Source organism: Salmo trutta, chromosome 25 (genome assembly GCF_901001165.1).
Source record: "Salmo trutta chromosome 25, fSalTru1.1, whole genome shotgun sequence".
NCBI classification, from domain to species: Eukaryota; Metazoa; Chordata; class Actinopteri; order Salmoniformes; family Salmonidae; genus Salmo; species Salmo trutta.
The window spans coordinates 20,348,916-20,362,626 of NC_042981.1; the positions used below are offsets into that span (position 1 = coordinate 20,348,916).

General features: G+C 45.4%; 1 protein-coding gene across 2 annotated transcripts in view; it reads left to right on the forward strand.

Annotated features, from left to right (window-relative positions):
• The window catches only part of LOC115162139 (cysteine-rich motor neuron 1 protein-like), a 194,491-nt gene that overhangs the window by 147,343 nt on the left and 33,437 nt on the right, over positions 1-13,711 (forward strand). For both annotated transcript variants that reach the window (XM_029713154.1, XM_029713155.1), the window contains exon 7: positions 3,184-3,381. In XM_029713154.1, the coding sequence (XP_029569014.1) occupies positions 3,184-3,381 (198 nt within the window). The remainder of the gene's footprint in view (positions 1-3,183; positions 3,382-13,711) is intronic.

The window sequence follows — 13,711 nt, forward strand, 5'->3', positions numbered from 1 at the left end:
GCGATCGGTTGAAGAGCATGCATTTAGTTTTACTTGCATGTAAGAGCAGTTGGAGGCCACGGAAGGAGAGTTGTATGGCATTCTAGCTCGTCTGGAGGTTAGCTAACACAGTGTCCAAAGAAGGGCCAGAATTATATAGAAATCCACTATATATAAAATGTATCCACTCTTTTTAAAATGTATCCACTATCCACCACTCTATATAAAATGTATGTAGGAACAGCCAACAAGAGTATACAGGTCGCAGTGGTGGGTAGTATATGGGGCTTTGGTGACAAAACGGATGGCACTGTGATACATCCAGTTTGCTGAGTACAGTGTTGGACGCTATTTTGTAAATGACAGCGGCCTTGAAACTCAAGGATTGGTAGGACAGTCAGTTTTACGAGGGTATGTTTAGCAGCATGAGTGAAGGAGGCTTTGTTGTAAAATAGGAAACCGATTCTAGATTTAATTTTGGATTGGAGATGCTTAATGTGAGTATGGAAGGAGAGTTTACAGTCTAACCAGACACCTAGGTATTTGTAGTTGTCCACATATTCTAAGTCAGAAGCGTCCAGAGTAGTGATGCTGGTCGGGCGGGCAGGTTGCTGTAGGGGGTGCTGAGCTGTTTGCCGGGGAAGGGGTAGCCAGGTGGAAAGCATGGCCAGCCGTAGAAAAATGCTTGTTGAAATTATCGATTATCGTAGATTTATCGGTGGCGACAGTGTTTCCTAGCCTAAGTGCAGTGGGTAGATGGGAGGAGGTGCTCTTATTCTCCATGGACTTTACAGTGTCCCAAAACTTTTTGGAATTAGTGCTACAGGGTGCAAATTTCTGTTTCAAAAAGCTAGCCTTAGCTTTCCTAACTGACTGAGTATATTGGTTCCTGACTTCCCTGAAAAGTTGCAAATCGCGGGGGCTATTCTAAGCTAATGCAGAACGCCACAGGATGTTTTTGTACTGGTCAAGGGCAGTCAAGTCTGGGGTGAACCAAGGGCTATATCTGTTTTTAGTTCTACATTTTTTGAATGGGGCATGCTTATTTAAGGTGGCGAAGAAAGCACTTTTAAAGAGCAACCAGGCATCGTCTACTGACGGGATGAGGTCAATATCCTTCCAGCATACCCGGGCCAGGTCGATTAGAAAGGCCTTGATCGCTCAAGTGTTTTAGGGAGCGTCTGACAGTGATGAGGGGTGGTCGTTTGACCGCGGACCCGTCACGCACGCAGGCAATGAGGCAATGATCGCTGAGACCAAGGTGTATTTAGAGGGCAAGTTGGTCAGGATGATATCTAAGAAGGTACCCATGGTTACGGATTTAGGGTTGTACCTGGTAGGTTCCTTGATAATTTGTGTGAGATTGAGGGCATCTAGCTTAGATTGTAGGACGGCCGGGGTGTTAAGCATATCCCAGTTTAGGTCACCTAACAGTACGAACTCTGAAGATAGATGGGGGGCAATCAATTCACATATGGTGTCCAGGGCACAGCTGGGGGCTGAAGGGGGTCTATAACAAGCGTCAATGGTGAGAGACTTGTTTCTGGAAAGGTGGATTTTTAAAAGTAGAAGCTCGAATTGTTTGGGCACAGACATGGATAGTATGACAGAACTCTGCAGGCTATCTCTGCAGTAGATTGCAACTCCGCCCCCTTTGGCAGTTCTATCGAGTTGGAAGATGTTATAGTTAGGGATGGAAATTTCAGGATTTTTGGTGGCCTTCCTAAGCCAGGATTCTGACATGGCTAGGACATCAGGCCTGGCGGTGTGTGCTAAATCAGTGAATAAAACAACCTTAGCGAGGAGGCTTCTAATAATACCATGCATGAAACCAAGGCTTTTAGGGTTACAGAAGTCAACAAATGAGAGTGCCTGGGGAATGGGAGTGGTGCTGGGGGCTGCAGGGCCTGGATTAACCTCTACATCACCAGAGGAACAGAGGAGTAGGATAAGGGTACAGCTAAGGGCTATAAGAACTGGTCGTCTACTGCGTTCGGAACAGAGAGTAAAAGGAGCAGATTTCTGGGGCCGCGGAAGAATAGATTCAAGGCATAATGTACAGACAAGGGTATGGTAGGATGTGAGTACAGTGGCGGTAAACCTAGGCATTGAGTGACGATGAGAGAGGTTATGTCTCTAGAGGCACCAGTTAAGCCAGGTGAGATCACCGAATGTGTGGGGGGTGGAACAAAAGGGCTATCTAAGGCATATTGGACAGGGCTAGGGGCTCTACAGTGAAATAAGACAATAATCACTAACCAAAACAGCAATAGACAAGGCATATTGACATTAGGGAGAGGCATGTGTACCCGAGTGATCATAGGGTCCAAAGAGTAGCACTAGATGAGTCAGGGAGCCAATTCCGTAGTTGCTGCTATGCTAGGCAAGCTGGAGACACGGCGATTCAGACAGCTAGTGGGCCGGGGCTAGCAGATGGGCATCCGGTGACGTCGCAACGGAAGAGCCTGTTAAAACCACCTCAGACGGTTACGTCGGCAGACCAGTCGTGATGCATCGGCGGGGCTCCATGTCGGCAGTAAAGGGTCCAGGCCAATTGGCAAAAGAGGTATTGTAGCCCAAGAATTGGCTGGTGGACCTCTTTGGCTAGCCGGGAGATGGGCCTAGCTCCAGGCTAGCTCCAGGCTAATTGGTGCTTGCTTCGGGACAGAGACGTTAGCCAGGAGTAGCCACTCGGATAGCAGCTAGCTAGCTGTGATGATCCGGTGTAAAGGTTCAGAGCTTGCGGTAGGAATCCGGAGATGGGGTAGAGAAAAAGCAGTCAGGTATGCTCTGGGTTGATATCGCACTGTGCAGACTGGCAGGAATTGACCGGGTTGAGGCTGGCTGATGTCTGAGGTAACGGTGAGGACCGCTAGCAGTGGCTAACTGACTACTAGCTAGTAGCTAGTTAGCTGGCTAGCTTCTGATGGGGGTTCCGGTTCTAAAGTATAAAAATAGCAGATCCGTACCACATTGGGTGAGGCGGGTTGCAGAAGAGTATATTCAGTCCGTAGATGGAAAGTGAGATTAAAATATATACAAAATATATACGACGAAAACAATATAAACAAGGGACAGGACGGGACAAGACAAAAACACACGTCCGACTGCTATTCCATCTTGGATTCAAGTTACGGGCTCCTGTTCTGTTGTTTTGAGGTCTTTAATCTCAATCAATATTTTCTCCAACTATCTCTTTTCCAGACCCCATCTACCCAGTGCTGAACTTCGCAGGTTGCTACGTGAATGGGGAGATCCTAGCACACGGAGACCACTGGCGTGAGGACGACTGTACGTTCTGCCAGTGTGTGAGTGGTGACTCCCGGTGTGTGGCCGCTGCTTGTGGGCACAGCTGCCTCAACCCGGTGACCGTACCCGGAGAGTGCTGTCCAGTGTGTGAGGGTAAGTGTGTGTGTGTGTGTGTGTGTGTGTGTGTGTGTGTGTGTGTGTGTGTGTGTGTGTGTGTGTGTGAGGGTAAGGGGAGCAACACACACCGCCACTTGACATGCCCTCTCACCTCAACCTGTCTGTCTCTGTTTGTGTATGTCTCATTGCCTCTGTCTGGTTGCATCTCCTAGTATGTCTCTACTCAGTTGTTGTCTAATTCTATCTCTCATGCTAGCTGTGCCTGTTTCTATCTCTTTCTCTCTTTTACTTTCTCTCTGTCTACATTTTTTGCCTCTTTCTCTCAGCTTAAGTTTCAGTTTGTCTGCTTCTCTGTCTCTCGCTTTTTCTCTCTCCACATCTCTCTCCACATCCACATCTCTCTCCACGTCTCTCTCTGCCGTTGTGTACTGTACATTTTATGTTTGTTTGTCTTTGTATCCATATGGTACTGTCTATGTGTCTGTATGTTTTATCTACTTGGCAGTGCAGTGTGACTCAGTGGACAGACAGGGTCAGTGTCTGTGAGGATTCTAATGTTAACGTCTTTGTTTACTCCATGGTAAAATTCCAAACATCCAAATAATCAGATAGTAGCAGTAGAACAGTAGTCTGTGAGGGGCTCCAAATCAGCCCGACCAGGGAAATCTAGGGAAATCCAGGGAAATCTATTTGAAGCTGAGCAGAATTGCATAATTTCAGTTAGCAGGTGTGTGCCTCGGCTCCTCGAGCGCTGGTGTCATACAGCAGCAATCTGCATACAAACGGTGACACACAAATCTTCCCTGGTGTTCTTTTCCCCCAACATTATGCACTGCTTTAGTTTCATCATGCATGTGTATCAGAATACCACATTACCTCCTTTATTCTCATATTGGTTTGGGAAGACCACACTGGGGACTTAGGTTGCTGCTTGTTGCTCGTTTGTCTGGTTAGTGGAAGCAGTGAGCTTAGGGGCTTACAGAATCATAATCTTTTATTAGGCAAGTCTGAATTATGGATTTTTGCAAAGCTATCTGGGGATGTTGTTGTGTTATCTTTCTAAGGCTCTCTTTGGCTTCCTATCACTGATGAGATTACATCTAAGGTTCAAGGGGCTAGCGCAGTGAAGTATGCTGCCGGTTTCTATATCACACACACCCACACACAAGCATATATTGGATCGATGGTACTGTAGGTGAAGATCTTGGTTGATTATAGTCTCTTTTACCTTTGTAGCCATCTTATGGATACCAGGAACACTATCTATGAACTAAGCACTGTGTCAAATAGCCTTTTACCAAACTTACATAGGTGTATAAATATGTCTTTAATCATAATCAGTCAAAACTTCGTAGGGGGAAGTCATGATGAAACAAATCTTCAAGAGTCAGCAAATGCCAAAATCAGTGATGCAAGATATGGATACATTGTTTTTGTATTGTTAGGTATTACTGCACTGTTGGAGCTAGAAACTCAAGCATTTCCCTGCATCTGCAATAACATCTGCAAATATGTGTACGTGACCAATACACTTTGATTTGATTTGATTGTTACAGCTTAGCATTGTTAGCTGTTAAACAATGAACTGTAAGACCCCTATTAGCATACTCTTAATACTATGGCCTTGAATGCTTGACTTACCGCACAGTAACCTGAAGGATATATCTGCTGTAATAAATAGTATTTGTATTTAGATGAGTTGGACTCTATCATGCAGTCAGTCAGTGGATGGATGATCTGACAGGGACCAACAGGGGACTTAGTAAATGAATCTCATATCAGTAATGAGACATTAATATTTCCCCTCATCAGTTCTTACTCCACTTCTCGCTCTAATTAAACAGTCCAATATTAGACTATCAAAGCATTTTAAAACAAAATCAATGAATAACAAGGAATTTAAAATTAGCAACGTAATACATTGCAAGCTCAACCCAGTGGATTTGTGGTGAGTTTTGTTTTGTAATCAGGATGCGAAGATCTCCACTTAGGTAGCTAGTTTCACTGGTCTGGGGTCATTTCCACTCTTGTGTCTGCAATAATGTGGACTTGGGGTGGAGGGAGGGGAAGGGAGAGGAGGGCAGTGATCCATGCCATGTCTTAATGCCTGCCTCTACCCCATGGTGAGCACGCTCACCCCCACCACCTTCCATTAATCTTTTATGTGCCTGTCTGCCTCTGAAGAAATGATGTGTTTTTTTGACTGACCGAGCCTCACACCTAGATAGGGAGAGGCAGGTAGGGTCACCATGTTGTCCCCAGTCCTCCCACGCTAACCCAATCGTCACATGCCTGGCCATGCACTTTGAACGGTAATATGAATAATAACAGATCATGTGTATTTATGCATTTATTGACCGTATTTTATTTCTGTATTATGTAAAATAGGTGAAATAAGCTCAAAATGGTTCATTCAATACTACTCTTTCACAGTAGGTATACTATTTGTGTTGCTGATAATGATGTTTTTGTGTGTTCTGTCCTCCTCATTCGAGCAATATGTTTCCAGGGTTTTTCAGATCAAAGCTGAGATAGATAGGTGGGTGTAGATATTATTCCCTTCTTTGATATGCTCGTGCTCACACACATTTACAGCCATTACATTTACTGATAATAGTTTGGGGAATGGAATCCCTATGGGGCATCATGGTTTTTGTCACGAGGATAGGTTTGGCTTTGATTGACTTCTAATTAAACAATGTTTTAAGGGAGATTAAAAAATATATATAATTGCAAAATGTGATTTCTCCCAAACACCTATTCATATTTGTATTCCATTCATGGATGGGATGAGTTTTTGTATTATACTGTAAGATGGGTTTCACCATCTGTGCTATTGGGGATATTGACCATTGTGTCTTGGTGGGGGACGTGAGAGATACTCTATGAGAGATATGCTATGATGACAGGGAGCAGCAGAGTTTAATGCATGCCCTCACATCGTTATCCCTCTGATGACCTTACTCTGCCTCCTCAACAAAAACTCCTGACATTGGTGATATGTAGCAGGCAACCCTTAATAGAGATCCCCCACTTCTCACTGGTTAGGACCTCAACCTTATTTCACTGCCATCTAGAATCATCTGAGAAACAATGAATGGGATTGCCTAATCTAATTACCATATCAAATATTACTCAAACACTATTACAATGGTTGTTTGATTTACACCAATGTAGTCACCAACTTGCAGTGTGGGGGTTTGTGACATGCAGTCGTTGCCTGTTAGAGCCCATCAGCTTTAAACCTGAGGCTGGGTCAGTCAGTGTGAGTTGTGGGTCTGGGCCTCTGTGTGTACTGGGTCTGTACCTCTGTGTGTACTGGGTCTGGGCCTCTGTGTGTACTGGGTCTGGGCCTCTGTGTGTACTGGGTCTGGGCCTCTGTGTGTACTGGGTCTGGGCCTCTGTGTGTACTGGGTCTGGGCCTCTGTGTGTACTGCGTCTGGGCCTCTGTGTGTACTGCGTCTGGGCCTCTGGGAACACCAGGTAAACACAAGCCAGGTCCTGCCACTGTCACCCCTGACCTTGTCCCTCCCAGTAAGTAGACACACACACACCCCTGCCCTTGTCCCGGCAGCTTGATTTAGCTCCTCCACAGTCAGGCCAGTTTTTTATGCATTTCTATTTCATAATTATTATTTGTTAGGAGAGGTGGTTTCCTCAATGTGACACTCCCTTTATGTCAGGGTGGGTATTGTACCAGATGCAATATGTGTAATTAAGCAAATGACGGCTGTCATATTAGGATGAAACCTTCTGGAAGCCTCTGCGATACTTAATGCTGCATAACTTATAGCGGAATCCCACCTCAACTGGTGTGTGTGTGTGTGTGTGTGTGTGTGTTTGGTCACTGTTTGTGTGTATAGTCTTTTGCCATGCCTCTGCTACTGTAGCCATTAGGCTGTTTTCAGCCCGCCAACCAATTGTTTGTTAATAGGGATACCTTGTTTTAGCCCTAGTTTTTAGCTAGTTAATGAAATCAGAGAGAGAGTTCTCATTTTTAAATCATAACATCTACAAGTCCTGAAATAAATGAATGGAGGTGCTCGTCAGAGACAAATAACCTTGAGAGGAAAGCAGATGGGGAAAAAATGGTTTTATACATTTTGTTACTTTTATCTGCTGGGGCTTAATTAAATGTGCAACTCCAGAATAATTGGTACTGCGTTGTTTTCAGAAAGACCTACTCTCCCTCCCTACCTGGCCATTTTGTGTTTACCAGTAATTAATTAATCACAAAGTGACCTCAAATTGTCAGCAACAATTTTGTTTTGCCTATGTTTAATGAAATGTTTCTCTCTATGGGCTACTATCTATTTACTTTTAAATGGTTTCCAATAGATTGAGCATTGTTATTATTAGCAGTATCAGTTCGTTTTATTTCTACTACTTATGTTGTGCATCATTTTATTCATAGTCTCTTGTGATGGACTACCCAGCAAGCCAAAATGTTCTGTGGGGGTTGTTACAGATTTACATTTTAGTCATTTAGCAGAATCTCTTATCCAGAGTGACTTACATCTTAAAGTGCTTTCATCTTAAAGGAAAACTCCACCCAAAAACAATATTTTGGTATTTGTTTAATTAGTACATTGTTAATTAATATAGTCCCCAAAAAAAATGTCATGTCAGCAATCAGTTTTCAAGATATATTACCTGAAGAGGTAGGGTTTCAGATGTTTTCGGAAGATGGGCAGGGAATCTACTGTCCTAGCATCAGGGGGAAGCTGATTCCATTATTGGGGTGGCAGGGCAGAGAAGAGCTTGGACTGGGATGAGCGGGAGGGGTGAAAGGGCCAAGAGACCAGAGGTGGCAGAACAGAGTGCTCTGGTTGGGGTTTAGGAGCGGGGTAACATGGGAAAACTTGGGAAGGTTGAACACCAGGCAGGCTGCAGCCTTCTGGATAAGTTGCAGGGTTTAGATGACACAAGCGAGTACCCCAGCCAACAGCGAGTTTCAGTAGTACAGATGGGAGATGACAAGTGCCTGGATTAGGACCTTCACCGCTTCCTGTGTGAGGTAGGATTGTACTCTTAGGATGTTGTAGAGCATGAACCTGCAGGAGAAAGTCCAGGATCATGCCAAAGTTCTTTGCACTCTTGGAGGGGGACACCGTGGAGAGAGATCTTGGCACGGGCAGGCCTTCCCCGGGAGGAAGAGTAGCTCCAGCTTATCAAAGTTGATCTTGAGGTGGTGATTTTTTGGGGGTATTTTATTATTTTATAGCTGTTACAACATCCAAGCTGAGATATCTGCCAGACATGCAGAGATGTGTCGCCACCTGGGTGTCAGAAGGGGGGAAGGAGAAAAGTAGTTGAGTGTCACCCGCATAGCAATGATAGGAGAGACCATGTGAGGATTTAACAGACCCTAGTGACTTGGTGTAGAGAGAGAAGAGGAGAGGGCCTTGAACCGAGCCCTGGGGGACACCAGCAGTGAAAGTACATGGTGCAGACACAGATCCTTTCCATGTCACCTGGTAGAAGTGGCCTGCCAGGTAGGATGCAATCCAAGAGTGTGCAGAGCCTGAGACGCCCAGCCCTGAGAGGGTGGAGAGGAGGATCTGATGGTTCATAGTGTCGAAGGCAGCGGATAGATCTAGGAGGATAAGAACAGAGGAAAGAGAGTCAGCGTTGGCAGTGCTGAGAGCCTCTGTGACACAGAGAAGAACAGTCTCGGTTGAGTGACCCATCTTGAAGTCTGACTGATTAGGGTCAGAAAGATTGTTCTGAGATAGATAGCGAGAGAATTGGTCAGAGACAGCACGCTCAAGTTTTTTGGGGAAAAAAATTAAAAGGGATACCAGTCTGTAGTTTTTGACGTCAGAGGAGTTGAGGGTTTCTTGAGGAGGGGAGCGACTCGGGACATTTTGAAGTCAGACGGGACGCAGCCAGTGGTCAGGGATGAGTTGATGAGGGAAGTGAGAAGGTCTCCAGAGATGGTCTGGAGAAGAGAGGAGGGGATCAAGTCGAATGGGCAGGTTGTCAGGAAGCCGAACCTCACCAGTGGCCGAACCTCCAGCATTTCATCTGGAGAGAGAGGGGAGAAAGGTAGTTAACCTGTTAGGGCTAGGGGGCAGTATTTGCACGGCCGGATAAAAAACGTACCCGATTTAAACTGGTTACCACTCTTGCCCAGAAACGAGAATATGCATATAATTAGTAGATTTGGATAGAAAACACTCTAAAGTTTCTAAAACTATTTGAATGGTGTCTGTGAGTATAACAGAACTCATATGGCAGGCCAAAACCTAAGATTCCATACAGGAAGTGGAAATCTGATGTGTGGAATCACTTCAAGCCTTTGCCATTGAAACACACAGGGACTTATTAATCATTTAGCACTTCCTAAGGCTTCCACTAGATGTCAACAGTCTTTACAAAGTGGTTTGAGTCTTCTATGGTAGAAACTGACCCAAAGAGAGGCTTGGGAAGTTGGTCACAGGGGGAGGGCCATTACTACTATGACGCGGGCGCCCATGGGTACCCTTTTGTTCCGGAAGTTTGGTTTTCCTCCATTTTTGCTCAGCTGCCCGCAGCCCGTAAGCTCGCAATGAGTCACTCAGTCACGGAGCAGAAGGGGAGTGCCTAGTCAGCCGGGAGTAAAGGGGATGCGGAAAGGGAGGAGAGTTGGGTTGAAGATGACAAAATCAGGAGACAGGATGGAGAAGGATTTATCAGAAGGGACAGATGATAGAACAGAAGAGGAGAGAGTAGTGGGAGAGAATGTATGCACTCACTACTGTAAGTAGCTCTCGATAAGAGCGTCTGCTAACTTACTAAAATGGAAAATGGAAAAATGTAAATGAGAGAGAGTGAAGATTGTAATGGCGCATGACAATCTGGGTATGCGCTGAGTGGCGAGGGTTGGAAGAGAGGGAGACAGGGGAATGTTCCCAGTTTGCTGGGTAGACTGTCCAGTGCACATGTGATTTGGTTCTGGGTTCTGAGATGAAGAAGCAGCAGTTACTCACTGGTGTCTTCTCTGACCTTGACTGTCCTCCCTGTAACTCTTCCTGGCCACCTCCTTCCCACCTCCACCTGTCATCCTCCTACCTCCTCCTGGTCACCTCCTCCCCACTCCATTCTCCTGTCTTCCTCCCCACATCCCTTCTCCTGTCCTCCTCCCCACCTCTCTTCCCCTGTCCTACAACTCCTATGATCCTCCTCCTCCCTACCTCCTCCTGTCCTATGCCCAACCTCCTTCCCATGTCCTCCTCCCCACTCCTTCTTTGACTTCCTGGTCTGGTCTCCTCTACAACCGTTGTACAACCCTCGTCATATTTATCATCACAGCACAGCACTGGTCCTGGCCCTGTGCTCAGCAGAGAGGAGATCCATTCAGCAGATAGCAGCCAACCAGGCAGGGTGACAGGCATCAGGGAGGAACTTGTCAAAGCTGTCATAACTAAACCTTGTGCTGGTGTCCATGACTGTGAAATATGGTGAGCCAGCACCCTACGATATGATATTAAATGCTGTATAATCTTTAAATGGATTGAAATACACTGAACTGAAATGTAGACACTTCATGTTAAGAGATACACTGAACAAAAATATAAACGAATCATGCAACAATTTCAACGATTTTACTGAGTTACAGTTCATTAAGGAAATCAGTCCATTGAAATCAATGAAATAGGCCCTAATCTATGGATTTCACATGACTGGGCAGGGGCGCAGCTATGGGTAGGCCTGGGAGGGCATAGGCCCACACACTGGGGAGCCAATCAGAATAGGTTTTTCCACCAAAAAAGGTCTTTATTACAGACAGAAATACTCCTCAGTTTTATCAGCTGTCCGGGTGGCTGGTCTCAGACGATCCCGCAGATGAAGAAGCGGGATGTGGAGGTCCTGGGCTGGTGTGGTTACACGTGGTCTGTGGTTGTGAGGCCTGTTGAATGTACTGCCAAATTCTCTAAAATGAAGTTGGAGGCTGCTTATGGTAGACCAATGAACATTGAATTCTCTGTCTCTGGTGGACATTCCTGCAGGCAGCATGCCAATTGATCGCTCCCTCGAAACTTGAGACATCTTTGCCGTTTTAGTGGCCTTTCATTGTCCCCAACACAAGGTGCACCTGTGTAATGATCATTCTGTTTAATCAGCTTCTTGATATGCCACACCTGTCAGGTTGATGGAGTTTCTTGGCAAAGAAGAAATGCCCACTGACAGGAATGTAAACAAATTTCTGCACAAAATTTTAGAGAAATAAGCTTTTTTGGTATGGAAAATTTCAGGGATCTTTTATATAAGCTCATGAAACATCAAGATTTTTCTGTAATGAGTCTGACATGAAGGATATACTGCTTTGTCTATACAAGGTCCAAATCCCCATCATCAGCGTGAAGAAAAGACAGAGAAAAAGGGGGAGGAGGCTGGGGTGCCTTGTAAGAATTCACCGATTAGTAGGTAAACCACCACTACCTTCTGTATTATTGGCTAATGTGCAATCATTGGAAAACAAACTGGACGATTAAGAATATCCTACCAACAGGACATTAAAAACTGTAATATCTTATGTTTCACCGAGTCTTGGCTGAAAGACGACACGGATAATATAGAGCTGGCTGGCTTCTCAGTGCACTGGCAGGACAGAGCAGCTACATCTGGTAAGACGAGGGGCGGGGGTGTGTGTCTATATGTCAGTAACTGCTGTTGCGTGATGTCTAATATTAAAGAAGTCTCGTGTTATTGCTCGCCTGAGGTAAAATACCCCATGATAAGCTATAGACCGGTGCCTGTTGCCCCTGCACATTGACTCTGTACCGGTAGCCCCTGTATATAGCCTTGCTATTGTTATTTTACTGCTGCTCTTTAATTATTTGTTACTTTTATTTCTCCTTTTTTTTATTAACTGCATTGTTGGTTAAGAGCTTGTTAGTAAGCATTTCACTGTAAGGTCTACTACACCTGTTGTATTCAGCGCATGTGACAATTACAATTTGATTTGATTTAGACCACACTATCTACCAAGAGAGTTCTCATTCATATTATTCGTAGCTGTCTATTTACCACCACAAACTGATGCTGGCAATAAGACTGCACTAAACGAGCTGTATAAGGCCATAAGCAAACAAGAAAATGCTCATCCAGAAGCGGCGCTCCTAGTGGCCGGGACTTTAATGCAGGCAAACTTAAATCCATTTTAAACCATTTCTACCAGCGTATCACATGTGCAACTAGGGGGGAAAAATCTAGACCTCCTTTACTCCACACACGGATATGCATACAAGGCTCTCCCTCACCCTCCATTTGGCAAATCTGACCATAATTGAATCCTCCTGATTCCTGCTTACAAGCAAAAACGAAAGCATGAAGTACCAGTGACTCAGTCAATACAGAAGTGGTCAGATGACATGGATGCTACGCTGCTGGACTTATTTGCTAGCACAGACTGGAATATGTTCCCGGATTCATCCAATGGCATTGAGGAGTATACCACCTCAGTCACCGGCTTCATCAATAAGTGCATTGACGATATCGTCCCCACAATGACCGTACATACATTTCCCAACCAAAAGCCATGGATTACAGGCAACATCCACACCAAGCTAAAGGCAAGAGCTGCTGCTTTTAAGGGGCGGTACACTTATTCTGGACGCTTATAAGAAATCCTGCTATGCCCTCAGACGAACCATCAAACAGGCAAAGCGTCATACAGGACTAAGACTGAATCCTACTACACCAGCGCTGACGCTCGTCAGATGTGGCAGGGCTTAAACTATTACGGACTACAAAGGGAAACCCAGCCGCGAGCTGCCTAATGACGCGAGCCTGCCAAATGAGCTAAATGCCTTTTATGCTCGCTTCGAGGCAAGCAACACTGAAACATGCATGAGAGCACCAGCTGTTCCGGACGACTGTGTGATCACGCTCTCCGTAGCCGATGTGAGCAAGACCTTTAAACAGGTCAACATTCACAAAGCTGCAGGGCCAGATGGATTACCAGGATGTGTACTCAAAGTATGCACGGACCAACTGGCAAGTGTCTTCACTGACATTTTCAACCTCTCCCTGACCGAGTCTGTAATACCTACTTGTTTCAAGCAGACCACCATAGTCTCTTGTGCCCAAGAAAGCGAAGGTAACCTGCCTAAATGATTACCGCCCTGTAGCACTCACGTCAGTAGCCATGAAGTGCTTTGAAAGGCTGATCATGGCTCATGTCAACACCATCATGCCGGAAACCCTAGACCCACTCCAATTCGCATACCGCCCCAAAAGATCCACAGATGACGCAATCTCAATTGCACTCCACACTGCCCTTTCCCACCTGGATAAAAGGAACACCTATGTGAGAATGCTGTTCATTGACTACAGCTCAGCATTCAACACGATAGTGCCCACGAAGCTCATCACTAAGCTA